The sequence below is a fragment of the Penicillium coprophilum genome (assembly GCF_028826855.1).
Source record: "Penicillium coprophilum strain IBT 35676 chromosome Unknown utg000005l_segment0_segment0, whole genome shotgun sequence".
In the NCBI taxonomy this organism is placed as follows: Eukaryota; Fungi; Ascomycota; class Eurotiomycetes; order Eurotiales; family Aspergillaceae; genus Penicillium; species Penicillium coprophilum.
Window position 1 is genome coordinate 1,773,830 of NW_026622724.1, and position 21,605 is coordinate 1,795,434.

Here is a 21,605-nt window from a genome sequence, read left to right on the forward strand (position 1 = left end):
TATTCCAGTCTATTCAAGACGGTAGAAAAAGGCGGAAAAAGCATACTCTGTGCAAGCGACTTTTCTATGTATAACTTCTGATGATGATGATGATGACTGATGATTCCCCCTTTGACATTTAATCTAACTGCAAGACCTCCTGTTTGGGTAGTATCCCATGTCACCGTTCAATCTTCACAATTACGTCAGAATATAGTACTCGGAGTTACTCCGTAGTTGTAGATAAAAAAATTTCTGGGCGCCAAGTAGCCCCCTTGTTCGTGAGATAGTGCTAGTGACCAGCTGAGGGTCAGATTGCTCCTAGGGTTAAATATAGAAATGGCCGGCTAGGACAATTTAACCGTACAGTGTGCGATTTGCTAGCCTCTTCAGGCCAATGTAACACTGATCCACTCGGTTCCTCCCCCAGTAAATCCCCATGATGAATACTCCATACGGAGTACTCCGTACAAGAGCTATGTACACTGCCAGCAACAGGGATCAATATTCCCGCTAAGAATTTGTAATGTATGAAACAGTACTCCGTATCCTTAGAACAAATCCCCATTTGCCGAACTTTCAATAAATCAGGGTACAGTGACGGGCGCACTGGGCTCCCGCACGGCCAAGTATGCTGACCGATTTCAAGACCCCGTGCATGATGTTTTGCACTTAAAGCTTGAGGTCATATCCGGGTCCTTGTGGTCGCATGGGCAGGTGGTCGACTGTGACTTGAGGGTGTGACCGCAGGTATACGATATCATATTATAACACATCGTGTTGCGAGATAGGAGGGCAGCTATTGGGATATATATAACCTTTGGTCAGAGATTAGAACATGTATAAAATAGTAAGGAAGACGATAGACGTACTCTGAGCCTTGCTAGATAAGAGGTTTTGATAGATTGAAATTGGATCGAAATATAAGTGGCAGTTGTCTTGTCGTTTATATATTCAGTCATATGACAGGCTAGAATAACTTCAGAGTGCAAATAGGGGACCTCCTCTTGGCAGACGGTCACACGCCCGAATCAATTTGTTTCATTCACTCCTGATGGGAGCTGAGCGGGGTGAGCAAGGATCTTGGGGCTTCATACCACGAACCAGGTGCTGACATTGCTTGTTCAAGGCTGCTTATAGTGCTCTCCTACCCCAAGAACGGTAAGAAGCTAAGAGTCCCGATATTGATTCATGCATCCCCAATGATGAGCGGGGGCGCACTGATCCAATAATTGACAAGTGTCCGTTAGTACTGAGAATCCGTAGGGGTGGAGAAGAGCTTGAGTACAGTAAGGGTAGACCCTGTTTCTTGGCGGATTTGGAGTCAAGAGTATAGACCCGTAAGTCGGGTAGGAGTCGGATACGGAGGGAAGAATGTCTCTATTCTTCACTTTATAGCATTTAGTGCTTAGTTGGGATTTACTGACATTTCTCTTTTGAAAGGATGTTTCGACAAATCGTAACTACGTATGTACTTTCCAAGTTGCCAATTAAGCTTAAATAAGGTCGGAAACCTCAGGCACCAATCTCCGCGCGAAGCCTCTGAATGGTGCATGTTTAAGGGTACTTGTTATTTACAGTTCCGTTCTACATTTACAATATACAATTCTGTGAACGTTGTGAATCGTGTGTGGTATTGTTCGCTATTTACATCGTCAAATCATCAAAAGACAGAATTTCCGCCGTGATGGTATCGTAGAATTCAGATCACTTTAGTTCTTGGCAGCCTCTGGAAGATTGTTAGCACTCAGTCTCTAATAAGCTTGACTTGATGGTTTCAGCTTACCCTTGTGGACATCAGCCTTGGTGTTGTGGGAAACCTCGTCCTTCTTGTCGACGATGGCGTCCTTGGCAGCGCTGGCGCGGGTGGAGACGTTGGCATCGCTGTCCTTGGCGACGCTCTTGTTGGCCTCCTTGGAAGCCTCGGCACCAGTGCCCTGGATGGTCTCAGCGACGTAGTTAACGGCTTGCTGTGAGTATTGTTAGAATGATATATCAAAGGCAGGTAGGAGGCTTGGGTCAAGCACGAACCTTGGCAGTCTCCATTGTGAATTTGAGAGATGAGAGTTGAGAAGTGTGGTTTGTTTGAGAAGATTGTAGCGTGGAAGAGATGAGCTGTGTTTGGTGAAGAAGGAATGAGAGAGGGAAGTCAAGAGATATTTATGTAGTTCTGCATCCCCACTGGGCAGGGGCGATGACGTCATGACGTCATCCAAGGCCCAGCCTGGAAACCGCCCAGTTTCCAAGACTTGCCAACTCGCACAGATCTCACATATCTTCCTCCGTACATTGCCAAGTTTGATTCGATCAAACCATAAAATCTTGGAAGTTCGTGTGGCTGCCGCATATCCACACTTTACAGCCTTCTACCCTGTGATTTGGTGTGAGCTTTTCTGACATCACCAATCATGCGAATATACACTATCAATCTACAATCGCATTGTGCATGTGAACCTGACTTGCTTAGACGCCTCGAACATTCCATTACTTCCATTTTCTTCCCTGACCCTTCAAAGAGACATGTGTGAATTGCCTCACCCCCAGACTGTTCCCGGACCCACCTGGCCATGACGTAGATTTACCCCAAGCCGAGTGGACCTTGGTAGATTCCATGGACCTTCGGAGAACCTTTCTTCACCTGACCATTGAGGCAAATCGAAGGTATGTATCTGAATTCAAGACTTGCCTTTGTTCAAAATTTCATGCTTAGTCAAATATTCTTTAAACTACATAATGAAGCTAGCTGCCATCGAAGCCTCAGAGACCACCATATAGATCATCGATCACATCTAGGCCCATGTACAGTAGTGTAGTTAGCATTGTGGGGAATATACCCTGTACAGCCACAGTCTGATCGATGTCATGCATGGGCCCAAGCCTTCTTGGCCTGTGACGTAGTTGGAATATGCGCCGATATCTCCTACACTACCTTCAGCGACCTCGGGAGATCGGTATCTGAACCCACCAATCAGAGAGAAAAGTAAACTCCCATTATTAAGTAATATTTTGATGTCCCATGTATTAGGTCTAGCTTAAGATAATGATTGGTTTGAACACTTTATTCAGTTACAGCCCGTAGTTCCGAGGTCAGACTATGTCTTTGCATTTATTTCCAAAGTCTTCTTCTTCTGGACTTCTAAGCTTTAGTCGAGCATAGAAGAGAGCTCATTAAACTTTGCTAGAAAGTCAGGATGTTGGTGTAAGAGTGAGGTTCCTAAGACCAAGCATGTATACATATAGGGTAGTTCGTGCTTTCGCTACGTAGTTGATCCATTGGAGACAGACAATATTTTGATTTGTTTCGCCTACTCCCGTTCATGACCGAGTAGGCTTATAAGGAATAGAACTTCCAAGACGGCGTGTGCTCACGCGATAACGGTTGATCTTGCATCAAGGCTCGCACCAACTCTATTGGCATACAATTGCCCTTTAAAAATCGATCATGGAATTCCTTCTCACCAAGATGTCCCGTTTCGACAGTCTCCTTTCGCAACGCATATATCTGTAACGCACCCAGCATATACCCAGCCTGATATAACGGGGAGTAGTCGCCATTCAATGATCGCCTCACTTCTCCTTCTGCAGTGGCACGTTCATGTCCGACTTGATCAACGAGTAGATCAATGCATTCCTGGGGTGCCATCTGGCCAAGATGAAATTTGATAGAGAATATAATCCGGGCACATCGATGGAGCCGCCAAAACAGCATCCCGATCCGATTCTGCGGCGTCTTTTGGAACCGTTCATCATTCCACAAAAGGAACTCCCAATACAGAGCCCATCCTTCAATCCAGAACGGGGTATCAAATAATTGGCGGTAAGGTCTGTATCTCGCTATCATGTGCATCTGCAAATGGTGTCCGGGTATCATTTCATGGAAGACCGTGGCGCGGGAGAAATGGATGTTATTCCCACGCATGCTCATCAGCTTGGCTTCATGATCCATCTGGTCTGTTGGATATGAGACAATGATACAGTCACCGCCGAGGAAGAAAGGGTTGACTTTCTGGCGCTCGGGCGACATCATGAACATCTGCCAGTTCTCCTTGGCGACGGGTGGAACGGTGACGAGTTCGTGATCTTCGACAAAGGAGATTGCTTCCATTGTGAGATCTCGGACTAATTCGGTTTGTCTTCCAGGATCGACAAAGTCATTCTTGACTTCTTCCAGGGCCTGCTTCCAGTCGTCCTCGTATCCCATACTACGTGATGCCTTTTTCAGTTCAACAACACACCATTTGAACTCATTCTCTCCGATTGAGATTAGTTCTTCTGGTGTGTAAGCAATCATTTCACCCAAGAGCTCGCTTAGCAAACCCTCTCGGCCGATGGGATCGCCCACTATGGCATCCTCGTTGCCTGGGCGGATACCAGCCAAGTTCTCTCGAATAGTTGCTGAAACGTCTTTCAGGCTTTTTTCCACGATCCCATATGGATGTGACACCCACCAATTGAACGACGGATCGTAGCCTTGGTAGAATTCAAACCATTCTTTCAAGTTGGCATGCAATGAGTCTATGTTTCTCGCCGCTCTGAATGCAGTTGTTTTCTCCATCCGGATCTTGGTCGATTCGTTCTTGATCATGTCTACCACGGCTGCGATTTGAGACTGAGCTTCAACGAGCTTTTGGGCTGCATCTTTTGAATTCATCGACACTACCATAGCACGAGCCTCGCACAGCTGTAGCAGGTTGTCTGAAAATGGCAGAAGGACTGCAGTCTTTGCATCCTGTTTGAAGTCCAGTTCTAACTCGCGGAGCTGCCTTTCTAAATAATTTCTTATGAGAAGATAATCTACCTTCCCCTGTTGATCATATAGATCAAAGGGCTGACTCCGGAGTGACTCGAGCTCGGATATAAGGAATTCGCGTAACTTCCGTGTTCGTCCCGGAGATATCTTGATGGGGTAGAAGTTTTTAATATCTCTGAGGTCCTCGGTGATGCGCTCGATTCTGTCACGTATTGTGTCGGCTTGTGCACGCTGGATGGCGATGCCCCTGGATGACGTGACTGATACCATGGCAGACAGAAATCGTTATCACTTTCGCTTGGAAATAGATGAATAGGCGTGTTTTTATTTGCGTGTTTTCTTTGAATCGAGCCTCGGGGCAGGAAATCGGAAGAAGAAATGTAAGGCTGGACTAGCCCCAGACTACAAATAAAAATAGACTTGCGGCCAAAGTATAACTTGGACCATTGCAATAGATTTGATTGAAGCAGGTAGGTCCTACCACAATTTACTACATCGGATGGTGCATCCGACATTATAGCTCCTATCGCCGGTAGATCCGAATGGTGGGTTTTTGTTCATATCGCATCAGCTTATTTAGCTTAGAAAGCCGCATGGGTTTTCTCCGCATTTATACCTAAAGCAGGTACATTGTTATCTTAGTGAGATTCTTTCAAATTATATCCGGAGATTGATAGGACGATAGCTTATAGGTTATGGTCCAAACGTGTTAGAATGCGGGGGGATGAATCGAGGGCCGACATTGTCCATAGCCATTGGCAAGTTGAGATAAGGATCGTTTTCCTTTTTGCACGGGCACGCCTTTTGCTATGATATTATCCTCTAATCTACCTTTCGTACTTCCCCCGGTCGTATCATATAAGACTTAGACACTCGCCTTTCCCGAACTATCATGTCTAGGAGCCTTCAAACCTTGGACACAAAGTCGACCACGCCTACTGAATCCTAGACGAGCTACCTGTCACCCGAATATTGTAAAATGGGCTCGCATCTACCTGTCACGGAGGGCCTTGACCCAAACGATAACAACAAGTCGGCAACCAATACGACCCAAGAGTTACAGAAGATCCAAATCTCGCATCAGTGGGATCCAAATTTGCCGCAGGAGAAGATCGATGCTATTAACGAAGCAGTCAAAACAGGTGATCAGGAAAAGGTTGTCGAGATTGAAAAGGCTCTCGCCCAGGATTCCCAGTATGATCTAGTTCGTGCCGCGGTGCGTAATACAGATGGCGGAGAAGTCGCCAATACTGTACGTGCCTGGGTGCTGGGCATGTTTTTCACTACTCTTGGAAGTGGACTTAATATGTTTCTGAGCATGAGGTGGGTTTTGATTTCAGTATAGTCTTTGAGTAGGAAAACTCATCTTGCATTAGGAGTCCTGCTATTTCATTCCCAGCTATCGTCGTACAGTTGCTGGTTTATCCATTAGGTTGCTTGTGGGCCAAGACAATGCCGACTCGGAAGTTCAATACATTTGGAGCTGAATGGACGTTCAACCCTGGTCCTTTTACTATCAAAGAGCATGCAGTCATCACAGTAAGTTGGTGAAAGTTGATGAGGCTCCAGAAAGCTAACCTTTTGCTTTTAGATCATGGCAAAGTCAGTGAATTCTCATCACAAACTTTGACCAATGCTAAGCAATATGTAGTGTGTCGATCGGCTATGCTTATTGTACAGATGCCCTCTTGGCATTGAAAGCAAAGCGTAAGCAATATCTCTTGTAAATCAATCTCGGTCTAACACCTGATTTTAGCACTCTATAACATGGAACTTGGATGGGGGTTTCAACTTTTATTTGCTTTGAGTAGTCAAGTGGTTGGTATGTCACTGGCAGGCATTTTCCGCCGTTTCCTTGTCTGGTGAGTTGGACCCGTCCTTGCCAAGATTTCCGCTCACAACTCCAAGGCCCGCTGCTATGATGTGGCCTGGTCAGTTTGCAAATACCTCATTGTTCTATGCTCTTCACGACTGGAGCTCCTCAGATGAATCAGAGACTCAAGGATGGAGCATCTCACGCTATCGATATTTCCTATATGTGACAATTGGGGCTTTTATCTGGTATTGGTAAGGTGATCTTTTTCTAACCTGAATTACATATGCTAATTCTCTTCGAACTGCAGGATACCAGGAGTCCTATGGCAAGGACTATCAGTTTTTGCTTTTGTCACCTGTAAGATCCCGATGGTCCGTTTGGTTCCTGGCTGCACTGACCCTTCTGCCTGTAGGGATCCGACCCAACAATGTGGTCTTGAACCAGCTGTTTGGAGGCTTTACAGGACTTTCCCTCATTCCTATCACCTTCGATTGGACGTAAGATTCACAGCTCCTGTTCGTTGCAGAACCACTGAAAGGAAGTAAAGCTAATTATAACCAGCTACGTTTCTGCATATCTCGGAGATCCACTCTTGGCACCTATCCATGCTATTGTCAATACTCTTATCGGGCTTGTAGTTTTCGTGATTATCACCACAATCGGAATTTCTTACTCTGGAGCTTTGTATGCTGCAACATCTCACTTGTTCTATTCCAAGACTGACAGCAATATAGGTACTCCGACTATCTCCCTATCAACACAGCAAGCACCTATGACAACACCCAAAATGCCTATAATGTGACAAGAATCCTAGGTGCTGGGTTTTCTTTTGATGATGCAAAGTACAAGGCATATTCACCGATGTTCCTGGCTCCAACCTTTGCCTTAAACTACGGACTGTCGTTTGCGGCCCTTACAGCAGCCATCGTACATGTTGTTCTATTTCACCGAAAGGAAATCTGGCACCAATTCAAGGCTGCTCGGGACCAGGAACCTGATATTCATCTAACCATGATGAAGAATTACAAAGAGGCACCTGACTGGTGGTATGCGGGTCTATTCCTATTCTCGATCGCGACAGGGCTTGCAGGCATTCTGGCGTATGATTCGCAACTTCCTTGTATGTGATGCTCCTCTGGGTACGACTATCAGATCTGACCAAATACATAGGGTGGGGCTTTTTTGTCTCGATCATTCTTGCCGTTGTCTTTATAGTATGTCGATTTATGGGTATTGTGGGCTTGTTTTTGACTCGAAAAAATAGATTCCAACCTGCCTGATTCTCGGCGTCACAAACATCATGCTTTGTACGTGCAGCCTCGGTCCTCCAAATTGTGTGCTACGCTAATCTACACAGCGCTCAATGTTTTATCCCCATTTTTGGCAGGGTTCATGATGCCAGGAAAGCCGATTGGGGTCATGGTATTCAAAGTCTTTAGCACCATCACCTTGGGACAAGCGTAAGGTGTAATAGTATTTTTCGAGGACGAAGCTAACCTTGACAATAGCCAGGTATACTGTGCAGATCTCAAAGTAAAGCACTCACTCTCCATGCCAGTGGACAGATTGCTGACTCTTCAATAGCTGGCTCATTATATGAAAGTGCCACCCCGGGTCACCTTCATGTGTCAAGTTGTTGCTACATTATGGGCAAGTATTGTTCAAATTGCAGTCATGAATTGGACTTTGGGCAATATTGATGAAGTTTGCACGCCGTACGTCATCCCCATCTTACCAAAGAGAGCATGCATTAATCATCTATGGCAATAGTGCTCAATCAGCCCATTTCACGTGCCCAAACGGAAGATCCTTCTTTTCATCCAGCATTGTGTGGGGTTAGTTTGATTGTCTCAAGCACATATTAGCGGATTACTGACTCTTCATAGGTGTTATTGGCCCACAGCGCATGTTTGGACCCGGCGGCTTGTATGTGCAGATCCAATGGTTTTGGCTGCTCGGCGCCCTTCTCCCGGTAGCGTTCTATGTTTTGATAAGATTGTTCCCTCGGACTAAGCTCAGATTCCTCAATGCACCTGTGTAAGTGACGGACGATCATCTCTGATAGACTATGCTAAGAATTATCAACAGGATGCTAGGTGCTATGGCCTGGTTGCCTCCGTGAGTCTACGCAATCCATGCTGTTACTCACATTTAGCCGTTATTGACCCCTTTACAGGGCCACTCCACTGAGTTTCTTTTCATGGGCTATCTTTGGCCTCATCTTCAACTACTGGATTCGACGGCGGTGGGGCGGTTGGTGGCATACTTACAACTATATCACCGCTGCCGGACTTGACTCGGGCCTCATTTTGTCCACCATTATCATTTTCTTTGCGATTATTCTTCCGAATGTCTCGATACCCCAGTGGTGGGGAAATATAGCTCCATTTGAGACCACGGTACGTAGCTACATACGGAGTATATCCCGTCATTTATCGAAGTGGGTCCTAACGATGAATATAGGATTCTCTTTATACTGCAGTTCGAAAGACAGTCGTGGAAGGAGAGACTTTTGGACCCGAGAAGTGGTGATTTACCCGTATTAACTATTGGATATTTACATCTAAATGTAAATTTATCATGTTGTATGGACCTCACATGGTAGTACACTGACCTCGGGATATTTATAGTACCCTTGGCCCACGTGATCCGATACTTCCCCAGGGTAGGTGGTGACGTGGTCAGATAGTATATGTCGAAGGAGTACTCCGTAGTCGAGAACAATAGAGTAAGAAGAAAAACCCATAAAAGACGATTTACAAAAGAAAAAGGGGCGTCGGGATGAAACCCAGCCTCAAACAGAATTTGGGTATCAACTCGAAAGCTTTCAAGGCTAGCACCCGCCCCTAGACGATCTCCGTATCCCAACCTCCTCTTACTCTTTACCCCCCCTCTCCATCGTCCTTTTAGTATCCTCTACATTTTCCACGGGATTTGTTTCATTCTGTGAAACAGTCCTCGCACCGCATCAACTGTGCTTGGGCCTGAGCCCTGGCTGCGGCTTCCCTCTCTCCCCGCTTTGACTCGAAATCACTCAAAGGAGAATCACATCCACGATGTCACTACCAACTAATACGCCGACTGTGGCCCGCAGTCAGTCAACTTCATCTCGTCCTTCTCGGGCCCCATCGGATCTCCCTCATCGGACACGGAGTGTAGCGGTTCGACCGTCAAATACGACTCAGCCCCCCACGCCAACTAACTTGTCACATTCGAAGACTCCTTCCCAGGACCGACGTCCTCCTTCAAACCATAGTGCACTTGAAGATGCAGCTCGACGCGATTTCGAGACATCCAATCTCGCGCGCATCCCTTCTCGTCGGGAAGCGTCATCCGACCGATCTCAAGAACGCCCCTCGACCGCTCGGACTGAAACTGCCCGAAGGCACCAAAGAAACCCCTCAACTCAAAGCCGGCATCGAGACAGTGTTGATATGACACCAAGCTCTGGTTCACAGCTGCCGCCGCAACATGCGACCGCAACAAATGCCCCCGCAGCTGCGCCCAAGCGACGGACTACGATCACGACCCCGACAGGTCAGTGGGCTCTAGGCAAAACAATAGGTGCTGGAAGTATGGGAAAAGTAAAACTAGCGAAAAATATGGAGACTGGAGAACAGGTACGATATTTGACTCTTGTCTTAAATTATCAACATAATACTGACTACGGTCGCAGGTTGCCGTTAAAATCGTGCCCCGACTCTCAACCGAGGAACATCGCACCAGTCGGGAGACAGAGAGAGCTGATCGCTCAAAGGAGATTCGCACAGCTCGAGAAGCCGCCATCGTCAGCCTAGTGAACCATCCATATATCTGCGGCATGCGGGACGTCGTTCGAACATCATACCATTGGTACATGCTGTTTGAATATGTCAACGGTGGTCAAATGCTGGACTATATCATCTCCCACGGCAAATTGAAGGAGAAGCAGGCGCGCAAGTTCGCGCGACAGATCGCTAGCGCATTGGATTACTGTCACCGCAACAGCATTGTCCATCGCGATCTGAAGATTGAGAACATCCTTATCAGCAAGACTGGTGATATCAAAATCATTGATTTTGGTCTCAGCAACTTATTCTCGCCGAGAGGCATTTTGAAGACATTTTGCGGCAGTCTTTATTTCGCTGCTCCGGAGTTGCTTCAGGCCAGACCGTATACGGGGCCCGAAGTTGATGTTTGGAGCTTTGGGATTGTCCTTTATGTCTTAGTTTGTGGAAAAGTACCTTTTGATGACCAGAGCATGCCTCAGCTGCATGCCAAAATCAAGAAAGGTGTCGTGGAATACCCACCAGGTCTCACTGCTGGTAAGTCAACATTGACAGGATTCTTTGTTTATATTCCATTGCTGATTAGAATTTGCAGAGTGCCGCCACATTATATCCCGTATGTTGGTCACTGACCCCAAGCAACGTGCCAGCTTGGCCGAGATCATGAACCATCCCTGGATGAACAAGGGATTCAATGCTCCTCCAGAGAACCACCTCCCCCATCGTGAGCCTTTGCAGCTACCTCTGGATTCAGAGGTTATTGAGAAGATGACCGGCTTTGACTTTGGGCCTCCAGAGTATATCACAGCTCAATTGACCAAAGTATTGGAGTCTGAGGATTACCAACATGCTCTCCGGCTGTACGCCCGGGAACAGCAACAACCTGTTTCCAATCATTTAGAGCGCAAACGAGGAGTGTTCGATTTCTACAAACGACGAAACTCTGCGGCCAGTCGCGATACCCTTTCTGCTCCTTCGGCTGAGGCGGTGCAACTAGGCAACGACCCTTTGAATGCTTACAGTCCGTTGGTATCCACATACCATCTAGTCAAAGAGAAGCTTGACCGAGAGCGGGCTGAAGCACGGCCTGGTGCTCTTGGTCTTCATAAACCCCCCAGCGAAGTCCACGTGCCTGAACTGCGGGCCCCGGAAGCTGCCCACACCAATCAGTACCAGTTGGCAGGAGACAAGGATACAGGGCGGCGATCTCGGCCACGGGCCCGCACCCATGGCGAGGACGAAGCCTCGGAAGGAATGAAGATACTTCATTCCTCCTCGCCATCTACCCACGCAGTTCCAACCTCACACCCCGACACACCCGCCAAGAAAGAAAGCACTGCTGCTGGACTCTTGAGACGATTCAGTACGCGCCGGACCAAAGATCGCCATCGCGATGCGGATCGTGAACCCATCAGTACCCCCAACACACCGACACTCAACGTTCAACCTCCTGCAGATTCAGCGTCTCCAATGCACCGTGGCTTCAGTGTAAGGAGAACTCGACGGGCAGAGCCATCTCCAGGTGGGACCTCTTCGAATGACAGCCGACCACAGCAAGATCTTCTGGCGGCGCCAACAACGGCAGAACGCAGTGCACGGTCCAACAAATTCCTGGAGAGGTCGACCAGCGTCAATTCAGCGGACTACCGAACTCGGAGAGCCGCGCGGAGAAGTGACGACGACACCTTGGATGTCGCTACAGACCATGAACCGCCCTCTATCAGTGACTCTGATCAAGTCGTTCCGAATAATCAGAAAGATCCGGCCAGCGCGAGGACGGGTGGACGCACACATACGGCACGCACCATGTCCCTGGGACACGCCCGGCGTGAAAGTATCCAGGCACGCCGCGCCCGGCGAGACGCTACCCGAGAGGCCAACGTGCCCGAGGAGACCGATGCGGACATATCCGGCGCAGGAACAGCACTGGAGAGCGCCAACGAGGGAGAAGATCTATCCAAACCAGTGTTCCTCAAGGGTCTTTTCAGTGTTTCCACGACCAGCAGTAAACCGTTGCCCGTCATTCGGGCTGATATCATTCGGGTCTTGAGGCAACTTGCGGTTGAGTATGTCGAGATCAAGGGTGGGTTTAGCTGTCGGCATGCCCCCAGCATCGACCTCGACAAGGTGATTGATGTGAGCCCCCCCAGTCCAGAACGACAGGGGCAAGTATCAGGACACCGCCGTCGTATCAGCTTTGGTGGTCTCCTTAACCACGACGAGAGCCGCGATGACAGCCGCGCTGGGTCCTCCAAGCTTCGTCGAGCTCAAGCTGCGCCGGATCGCAGTTTTACCACGAACTCGGATGGCTCAGATGAATATGTGGCACGGGAACAGGGTTCGGTCGGCGACCGGGTCGTCGGCGAAACCACTACCCGTGTACAGAGTGACACCGGAGAGAACCTTGTCCTTCGATTCGAAATTCTGATCGTCAAGGTGCCTCTGTTCTCTCTACATGGTATTCAGTTCAAGAAGGTATCAGGTGGAATGTGGCAGTATCGAGAGATGGCGAAGAAGATCCTCGATGCCTTGAAACTGTGACCTGTCCTGTTGACACAGAATCCTTGACCAAAGAGTGCATTTCATGATCAGATCCCCTTTCCCTTGCCTTTGTGACACAGTTGGCGTTTTGTTCTGAGTTACAATCATTCACGACGCATCCGCATGAGCATTCATCAGTTTTGCCCCGTTATCATTGCATGTCCCTCGCTATCTGTTCTTTATTTTTCATCGAGGGGTCCATTTATCTTCATTAGCCCGTTATTTGCTCTTTTCATCCCGAACCTAAGTACTACTCGCCTATCTCAATACCTATTGACCTAGCTAGACTCTCGGGTCTTCATGGTGTATATTAAAATCGAGTGAAGACAATTTTGGTTGCTAGCGTTTTTGCTTGAGCTTTCGTTTTGTCTCTGTCGTCTATTGGCTATGGCCAGGAAGATGGCGGTATACCTTTCTTTGGACATAATGGACTTTATATCAACCGGCCTACGAATACAAAATGTTGGAGCAGTATTCCCTAGATCTCTTATTCGTCAACTCTGCTGAGTACTGCTAAGATAAGTTCCAAATTGAATCCTTTTGGAAATGGCAGACCTCTAAATTGCCTATTCGACTTAGTTTTGCCGCTTAACCTCCTTTCAAACAGGTGCCCACCTCCCCAATGTCTTGTCCTGGTATCATTGCCTCCGCTTCTATCGTGGATTGGTTCCCTGGTGACTGTAGGTGCTTTGCCCTATCCCAAGTATACAATGGCAAAAAGGCCCCTTCGACGCCAGTACCCTCAACCTCTCAACCCTGAAAACCCTAGGGGAACCCCGAGAACCACCAAGTACTCGATCACGCAAGCTCACGTCACCATACTCGAATTTCCCAGGTCCGTCATCTAAAAGGGTACGCCTAAGTATTGGATTCCGCGCGCGGCCGCCTTCCCATAGCTGGGGCTTGGTGTGGCCTGCAAGTACTGTAATAATAGGAAGACTGTATTCTAATGACTTGACTGCTTCTTCCCACAGGTGCTCTCTAACTCCTCTATAATGCGATCATAGGTACCCAACTTCCCAACACAGGTATATGCCCCATATGAGTAAGCTATAGCCTGGCTCCTCTTACTGCTCAAGCAAGCCGAGAGCAAGCTATCTTCAAGCTCGACCGATTTGACCAGTTCGATATACTCCTCGCGCTCGCGCCAGGGTTTCTCGCAATTCTTCGTCTAGCGGCTGCCCATCATGGCCGTATTTCCCAGGTAGATCGAAGCTGACGGGCATAGCTGTAAGGAAATCGGGGAATGCGATCAGTTCCCAGGGAACCGTACATGCTCCTTCCCAGTCGATGATTCCGGTCACATTAAAGCTATTCTCATCCACCATAATGTTACTATGAAGAAAATCATCATGGTCTAGAGGGAATGGCCCTTCGTTGTATAAGGATAGCCGGCTAGCCAACGCTTTTATCTGCGAAGGAAAATTATCGATGATCGTGATCATGCGTTCTGCTGGGATTGGGCCTCTCGCCATCATCCTTGTTATTGTTTCTTTATCACACTTGAACTTAACGCTATCGGCCCACGCCTCGAAGAATGCAGTTGCTGTATCAAATGGACCGCCAATACCCGGTAAGGGACCACACTCATAGTTACCCTCGCTGTTCCGGATAATTGTTCCAATTTTGGGTAGTCGTAAGGAAGTCAATTGAACCTATATATTAGGGGGGCAGGGTAAGTAAGTATATAAGCACCGGAGCGAGCCTATAGGCCAGGAAAGGGGACGAACATGAGACTTCGCGACAGAGCGGTAGAAGTTTTGTCGGTGCTCTTTAGGTATCACACCACGATGAACCTTGTAGCCACCGAGTGCGTCCATAGCGACACTTCCAGGGAGTAGCTCCATCAGAATAAACGCAGCCCTCACCGGATTGTTCTCATCAACGTCATAAGCAAAGACTCGGGGCACTGGTAAATCGCAATGCTCCTTGATAAATTGCATTGTTGCAACTTCGGTTTCAAGCTTAGTTCTGCTAACAAGAGAGGTTCTCCTTCTGATATGAACCCGGGCGGCCCAGCGTGTCTGGTCGGAAAACTCTAGCACCCGCACAATGTTGTTGAGGCCACTTGCAACCTGATCTAGGGCTATGCATTGCTGACCAGCAAGACCTGAGGCAACTCGACATAGCTCATCCCATTGAGTGCGGCGGAAACAATCGGCGGTGTGGGTGTCACTATCTTGCAGGAAAACCTGAGTGGTAGTCCATGAAGTTGACGCGGTAGACATAATGGCGGACAGCAATTGATGAAGCTAAGGTAAGATTCAGAATATCCTTGGCCTTGGATGCAGTGTGTGGAATTGATGTGATATATGTCTTAGAAGAGGGAAAATGCAAGTATACGTTGTCCTCTATGCATCTTAGACAAGGAAGCATTTTCTGATTGGATGTTGACATTTGATCCGACTAGGGCTCGTCTTCTGCCTGGGTAAGGCTATCTTGCAGGAGTTTTTCTATTTCCACCTCCTAGTAACAACCATTGACCAAATTGCGGATTGGGGTATATTATAAACTAAGCAAATAGGCAACTTATATATAATTCTGCTGATTTAGCTGACTTACTACTAATGCCCCCTTTTTTGTAGAGACCGGGTCGAACTGGGCCTCAGCCGGGTTTTCTGGGGCCCCAGTTACTGGGTCTAGTCGAGACCTTCGGGCCGAAATGGGTGCGGAAGCCTAGGCCTGACATGATGGCTCCGAACACCCAGGACACTGGCCCAACGATTTGTCGCCCTTCAATACAATCTTGAAATCGGTCAAACCGGACAGCAAACCTCTTCGCCAAAATCGGATTGCCTCTTATGCGCGATATTGTATATTATAGTAAATTTATGACGCTGCGGAGTCCCGTTGTTGGTGGCCCGTGCCGAATTCGCCAGTTGGCGAAGGTGACGCAAATTCCCCTACGCAACTACACCTCCTAAATCTCGTTGTATATTTTAAATAAGTGAATATATGACGATAAAATCTACTAATAAAGCCCGTTTAGTAAAAAAAAATTATATATTATCATAGCCTTGGAGGATATAGATGGCTCGTTTGTTAGGGGCGCGGGAGTAGTTCCCTGCGCCCCAACTTCGGCTTCATCGCCGCCAAAGACGGGGCCTCACTTAGAGAGGATTGGCACCTAGAAAAGCGACACCTAGGAACCGGCACATGTGACGCGGGGAATAATAGGAGATACAATATGTACAAATGTTGAGTTACTAAGAGATTAATAGGAGGCCTCAGGTAGCCACATGAACCGATATACTTCGCTTTCTCTTTTAACACATACGACGCCTGCAAATTCTACATAATCCGACCTATTCATAATATAATATTGGGTTCTAGATAACTATACTATTAATTCTCTATAAAATAAGCGAGCTCCGGTACTGACTCATCAAAGGTATAGGGTGTTGATTGGGGGAAGTGAGAAACACCACGGCCCGCATGGTCAGACAATGATGCCAAGGCTTTATAACAGTCATTGCCCTTAAATCTTCAACTCCCTCTACCCGCCGATCCCCACATTCAACCTGGCTGATATATATATCAATCGAAAGTAGACGCTGAGCTCTATAGTATAGTGTTTTTTGGGAGTGTTTTTATGCTCTTTTTGCGTCTGTAGGCTATCAGGTTGCTGGGGCCTCACTAAAGACCACTTGGCCGTCCCGGGCGCTGTTCCCGCACTTCCCAAAAACTCCCTTTTCATGCCCAATCAGCGGCCACTGACCAGAATACCCTATCAGCCCAAACCACGGCAAATCAAATCAAAAGCCCAAATTAACTTTAATCGATAGTGGAAGTTGGGAATATCAAAAAACCATTGAAAGACCTGCTTTTCTTTGAAATGAGACAACATGAGACGCTAACGCTATGACGATCATTACCTATTTAGGCAGGAGCCCAATAAACGGTGCTGAGTCAGCACCTATAAACGGGCCCGCCACGACCTTCCCGTCCTTGTTCCTTCAACCTCACTTCGTCACCACTCTTAACCCTCAATCTTCCACCACATCTCCAATCCGCCACGAACGTCGGATGCTCTTCTAGTCTCTTTTAGTTTTACCGGCGCGTCTTGGAGATACTGTTTCTTCCCTTCTTTTTCGTCTCACGACGTTTATTTTTCATATCCCTCTATCCTCGCCTCCTAGGCTATAGGATCTTCGACTCATCGAGATTTCGAGTATCTCAGGAGCCCCTGTTTGTTTAATCTCCTCGCCGTGCAATTCTAATATCTTGAAAGGTATGCAATTATGAGATTCAACGCGCTTTTATACGCGTTCTGAGGCTTGTCACCCCTAACACCTACGCGCTTAGGATGGCGGGACGTGTCCCTCTTGGCTCGGGGGCTAATCAGAACCGAGTGTTCATTGACTTAACGGACGAGATTGAACCAAACGATTCAGAGGTAGTAAGTTCTTATGCCCAGTCAGCTCAAAGGCTGAAGCCCGAACTTCCCTTGGGTCCGTGCCCACACTCTCTTTGTCCGGACTCAATCTTTTTGCTTTCACCCCTAGCCAACTGTTCACCTATGGCAATCCAATCCCCAATATTTGACTACTTGTTCGATTACTAAATATCACTTGTAGTCAGAGAATCTGGTTCAGGGCAAGCTTCCATTTGTGACAGCTTTGGCGTATCGTTCGCCAACGGTACCACAAAAAAGGAAAAGTTTAGATTCGTCTGATATTTCTGATTCGTCAAGCGAAGGAAACAATGCACAGCGTCCACGCCTGTCGCATGCCCATCCTGATCCATCTACGCCTAGTCCTGCACCTAGTCCAAGGCCATCCCGGATCAGCGTTGTGATACCATCGCCAACATCAAAGCAAAAGCGCGAAATTGCAATTGCACGATGTATCGACAATGTGAATGGAATGGACGCTCATATCTTTCCGACAACTGATGAAGAGGAAAGGGTTAAGAAGGCCGCATACCCTACTACGAGGGGACGTGTTGACCGTCGTTCTGTGCCATTGTCATTTCAATCGACCCCAACGCTTGACTTACCTTTACCTACAAACACAAACCACCTTGCAAAGCTCCGTCACACTCTCGACGAGAAGCTAAAGCGCATCAATGGGCCTGCGGTTATTCCAACTGTTGATTCCCCGACACGTCTTGCTAAACTAGCCGATAACTTTGTGTTCATTAACGGTTATCAGTACCGTGAGGGTGTTGAACGAATCCCTGATGACTCGGACTTCAATATCGGATGTGCATGCACTGGGGCTGACGGCTGTGACCGTTTCACATGTGATTGCCTAAGTAAGGAAGAAGATTCTGAGGATCGAATCGTTCCTTACGAGATCTGCGAGAGTAATCGTAGATTGATTGTCGCGACTAAGAGTTTCCTCAAGCGTAAGGCAATCATTTACGAATGCAATTCGCGTTGTGGCTGTAACGGGGAAAGATGCTGGAACCATGTTGTTCAGAAAGGAAGGACTATCAGGTTGGAAATCTTTGACACTGGATCTCGCGGCTTCGGTTTGTCTCACTTTATCACCTCTTTCCCTAACTATATATACTAATCTGATTTGATTCTTAGGCCTTCGGTCCCCCGACTTGATCCACCGCGGTCAATTTATTGATCTTTACCTCGGTGAGGTAATTACCAAGGCCGAAGCCGATGAGCGTGAGAATTTAACCGATGGTTCGCACGCCCAATCCTACCTTTTTTCCTTGGATTGGTATGTTAAGGACGACGACGATGAAGAGCGGAACATGAAGGTCATCGACGGCCGTAAATTTGGTTCTGCGACACGATTTATGAACCACTCTTGCAATCCTAACTGCAAGATCGTTCCCGTGTGCACCACCAATCATGCCGATGAATACCTTTACAACCTTGCCTTTTTCGCAAACCGGGATATTGCCCCTGGCACCGAATTGACGTTCGACTATAATCAGGGTGAGGAGAATACCACTCCTCAGAAGATTGATCCCGAGGCCGTGCCATGCCTATGCGGTGAAACCAAGTGTCGTGGACAATTGTGGCCAAATAAGCGTAAGGGCCAGGGATCAAAGCCTTAAAAGGCTCTTTGTTTCAACCGCGCTGTGACCCGCCCAGCCAACCGGCCAATATCTACCAACCGGCCAACATCCTCACATCTTTGTTTCTTTGCGATTTCTCATACCCCCAGCATATGTGATTAGCGATTTGGCTTTTTTTGCATAGTCATGACCATAACGCAAGTGCATCAAAGCATCAACTACCCTTCTTTCAGGCATCTTCAAGCTCTGGCATCTTGATTTTTTTTCATCTCTGGTATCTTTGTCTACCTTTGCCTTTGCCCTATGTTAGGTTTACAATACCCTGACGAGAATATGTATGATTAATAACAAACAACAAATCAAGTTCAAGTTCAAATTACTCGATATAGCCCTGGCGCTATCATTCTGTTCTATGGCCAAGCCTGGATGATGATGATAATAGAAACAATGATATTGGTATGACATCCGAATCAGGGTTATGGATAGTACAGTTGGATATATGTCGATAGAACAAGGTTAACCTGACTATACATACCACTATACTTTCAAATTCTTGTAAGCCGACAGACAGCCTATTGTGTAGAGTATAAAAAAGCTCTAGGTTTTGACTTGTATCCTAACACCCTGCTATAGTCCGAACTTAACGTAGTTGATTTAACCTCTATTGAAAAGGGTCCTAGTAAGGTTTTATATAGGCTACCTAATTAGTAAGTCACCCAAACCCTTGGAACCGTGTCACAATTTATAAGCTATGCACCCGGCACCAGGGATCCAGCGCGTGTTCCAAGGTTACACATGGTCCGTGCAGCAACGCCATTGTGCCTTTCCTTACCTATATGGGTAGCAATGTTTTTAAAGAAATTTTTCTATAAATGTTCATCGATGGTGTTTGTGTCTCCATATTCAGCTAATATTAAATCATGGCAGCCAATATCACTGCTTATTACCTATATATGCAGGCAGTTCCCAGGCTGTGAGCAAACCCTATAGTGCCATGACCCTATATGTATACGAGCCTAACTTGGCTATGTACTCGACAGACTTGTAACTCGCTGGTCCGTATAGAGTAGGCTAGAGCAGAAATAGATAACTAAAGGTGAGATATATATTTGTGTGTTTATATCGTGGGGGTATGTCCTAGTATTCTAGGATACCCAGATCACTTGTAGTAGTGAAGGGCCTTGGTGGCCTATCACGACTTCGGATTGTTCATCTCAATAAATTATTAGGGAGAGCTGACAACTAGATACGCGCAACTATGTATCTCAGCCCACTGGGCAGGTATATTTTGTTAGGCCGGGTCTCATACCTCTCATCATTAACACTCTACTCTTTAAAATAAAACACATATTTCAAGGTAAATATACACCATCCATTGTTAGATATATAGATATATCCTGTAAATAAGACTGAGTGGCGACTGTACACCGTCGATCTCTATATCCCGATGTAGTTGCGGATGAGCCCAATCTAAGGCAAGCAACCCTACGAATATACAACCTCGAGCAAATAACCTTGGAACCATTGGGTCTTCATTTATGCAACTGTTCTTCGCAACAAGAGGTCAAATGTAAGCCCCAGAAAATACAATGTCGACATATTTCCAATCTCCAGCCAGCCACTATACAACATTTCCTATTTCACATTCTTTTCCGAAAACAGAAAAATCCAATGCCACATCTGCAAGAGGAACAAGACAATTAAATCCAAATAGAGTATCACAGCTCAAACCGATTGAAAAGGAACAAGAACAAGAAAATGTTAAAATGTTAAAAAGATAGAAGCAAGAGAGAGTGAAGCCTAAGCCCGTCCCTCCATAACTTCGAAGATCCCGCCCATCACAAATTTAGGCGTCATCTCACCCACCCCTAAATCCACCGGCCGCGGTTCCATCAGCCCCAACCCCTGTCTTTCAATAGAATCCTCATGGCATCGCGACCGCTCCTCGCTCAGCGCCAGATCGGTTTTAGAGGGTCGTTGGCGGAGGACCATCGATGAGCGGCCGCGTAGGACAGCGCAGGGGGGTACACTGATGCCGACGTTGTGGTCGGAAACATGGCGGGAGTGATGTCCAATGCTGGTGGTTTGTCCGAAAGTGTCGGATTGCCGTAGGAATGTGTGGGGCTTGGAGGGGGGAAGGATAGGTTGAAGAGATGGTGTGGAGAGGCGTGAGACGAGTGGGTGGATGTTGGGGAGGAGGGTGGTGAGGTTGTTGTTGAGCTTGGACTTGAGTCGGTGCCTGATTTGGGGCTTTGACTTCTGGTGCGAAGAGACGTCTTCAAAGAGAGAAATGGTGAGGCGATATGGTTCATTGTTGCTTCGGTTATAGTTTTGGTTTCTTGGGTTTGGATATATAAAGGCGTTGGAGACTATGTCATGGTACGCCGTAGATTGAGAGAGGAATGAGGTTATTTGTAGGATAGGATATGTCGGGATTAGGTTTATTAATCGTACGGGTTGACTGCAAGGACTGTGCTGCAGGGAGGGTTAAGACACGGAATTGAACGCATGCGGATGAATGTGATTGTCCCTGCAAACGGATATACAATGGCTTTGAGCTTGGGGATTTCGAGGATATATTGTCTTTTTGCCGGTTTCATAATGGGTATGTGGTATGTAGACTTGTCTACATACGCATCTATGTAAGTTGTCATATTCTATAGGTCTCTGCCAATTTCCTCTTTCGGCATCAATAGTAACTAGTTCGACCCACTTGGTTCATGCAGTCTTCTATAGTTTAATTGATTTTTTCGATGTATATAGTCAATAA

General features: G+C 47.1%; 7 protein-coding genes across 7 annotated transcripts; 3 read left to right on the plus strand and 4 right to left on the minus strand.

Moving 5' to 3' along the window:
* Window positions 1–1,691: 1,691 nt before the first annotated feature.
* Window positions 1,692–2,025, minus strand: N7500_008264 (Glucose-repressible protein Grg1; the record flags this gene model as incomplete). Its single annotated transcript, XM_056679408.1, has 3 exons — window positions 1,692–1,708; window positions 1,766–1,949; window positions 2,011–2,025. The coding sequence occupies 3 exons, from the start codon at window positions 2,023–2,025 to the stop codon at window positions 1,692–1,694; spliced, it is 216 nt and encodes a 71-aa protein (XP_056529780.1).
* A 1,285-nt stretch (window positions 2,026–3,310) lies between these two features.
* Window positions 3,311–4,999, minus strand: N7500_008265 (uncharacterized protein; the record flags this gene model as incomplete). The annotated part of the gene is made up of 1 exon (XM_056679409.1): window positions 3,311–4,999. The coding sequence occupies one exon, from the start codon at window positions 4,997–4,999 to the stop codon at window positions 3,311–3,313; it is 1,689 nt and encodes a 562-aa protein (XP_056529781.1).
* Window positions 5,000–5,708: 709 nt separating this feature from the next.
* On the plus strand, window positions 5,709–9,077 carry N7500_008266 (uncharacterized protein; the record flags this gene model as incomplete). The annotated part of the gene is made up of 20 exons (XM_056679410.1): window positions 5,709–6,052; window positions 6,106–6,268; window positions 6,321–6,331; window positions 6,381–6,436; window positions 6,486–6,591; window positions 6,638–6,796; window positions 6,853–6,902; window positions 6,958–7,042; window positions 7,107–7,229; window positions 7,280–7,665; window positions 7,716–7,759; window positions 7,810–7,852; window positions 7,903–8,005; window positions 8,054–8,078; window positions 8,130–8,260; window positions 8,316–8,380; window positions 8,432–8,582; window positions 8,634–8,663; window positions 8,722–8,944; window positions 9,009–9,077. The coding sequence occupies 20 exons, from the start codon at window positions 5,709–5,711 to the stop codon at window positions 9,075–9,077; spliced, it is 2,367 nt and encodes a 788-aa protein (XP_056529782.1).
* A 524-nt stretch (window positions 9,078–9,601) lies between these two features.
* On the plus strand, window positions 9,602–12,853 carry kin1 (putative serine/threonine protein kinase Kin1; the record flags this gene model as incomplete). Its single annotated transcript, XM_056679411.1, has 3 exons — window positions 9,602–10,165; window positions 10,222–10,849; window positions 10,908–12,853. 3 exons carry the CDS (start codon window positions 9,602–9,604, stop codon window positions 12,851–12,853), a joined length of 3,138 nt encoding a protein of 1,045 aa, XP_056529783.1.
* Window positions 12,854–13,799: 946 nt separating this feature from the next.
* N7500_008268 (phosphotransferase family protein) lies at window positions 13,800–15,081 on the minus strand (the record flags this gene model as incomplete). The annotated part of the gene is made up of 3 exons (XM_056679412.1): window positions 13,800–13,985; window positions 14,074–14,508; window positions 14,584–15,081. The coding sequence occupies 3 exons, from the start codon at window positions 15,079–15,081 to the stop codon at window positions 13,800–13,802; spliced, it is 1,119 nt and encodes a 372-aa protein (XP_056529784.1).
* Window positions 15,082–17,159: 2,078 nt separating this feature from the next.
* clrD (uncharacterized protein) lies at window positions 17,160–18,874 on the plus strand (the record flags this gene model as incomplete). Its single annotated transcript, XM_056679413.1, has 3 exons — window positions 17,160–17,252; window positions 17,431–18,328; window positions 18,390–18,874. 3 exons carry the CDS (start codon window positions 17,160–17,162, stop codon window positions 18,872–18,874), a joined length of 1,476 nt encoding a protein of 491 aa, XP_056529785.1.
* A 1,761-nt stretch (window positions 18,875–20,635) lies between these two features.
* On the minus strand, window positions 20,636–21,435 carry N7500_008270 (uncharacterized protein; the record flags this gene model as incomplete). The annotated part of the gene is made up of 2 exons (XM_056679414.1): window positions 20,636–21,152; window positions 21,290–21,435. 2 exons carry the CDS (start codon window positions 21,433–21,435, stop codon window positions 20,636–20,638), a joined length of 663 nt encoding a protein of 220 aa, XP_056529786.1.
* Between the last annotated feature and the right edge of the window lie 170 nt (window positions 21,436–21,605).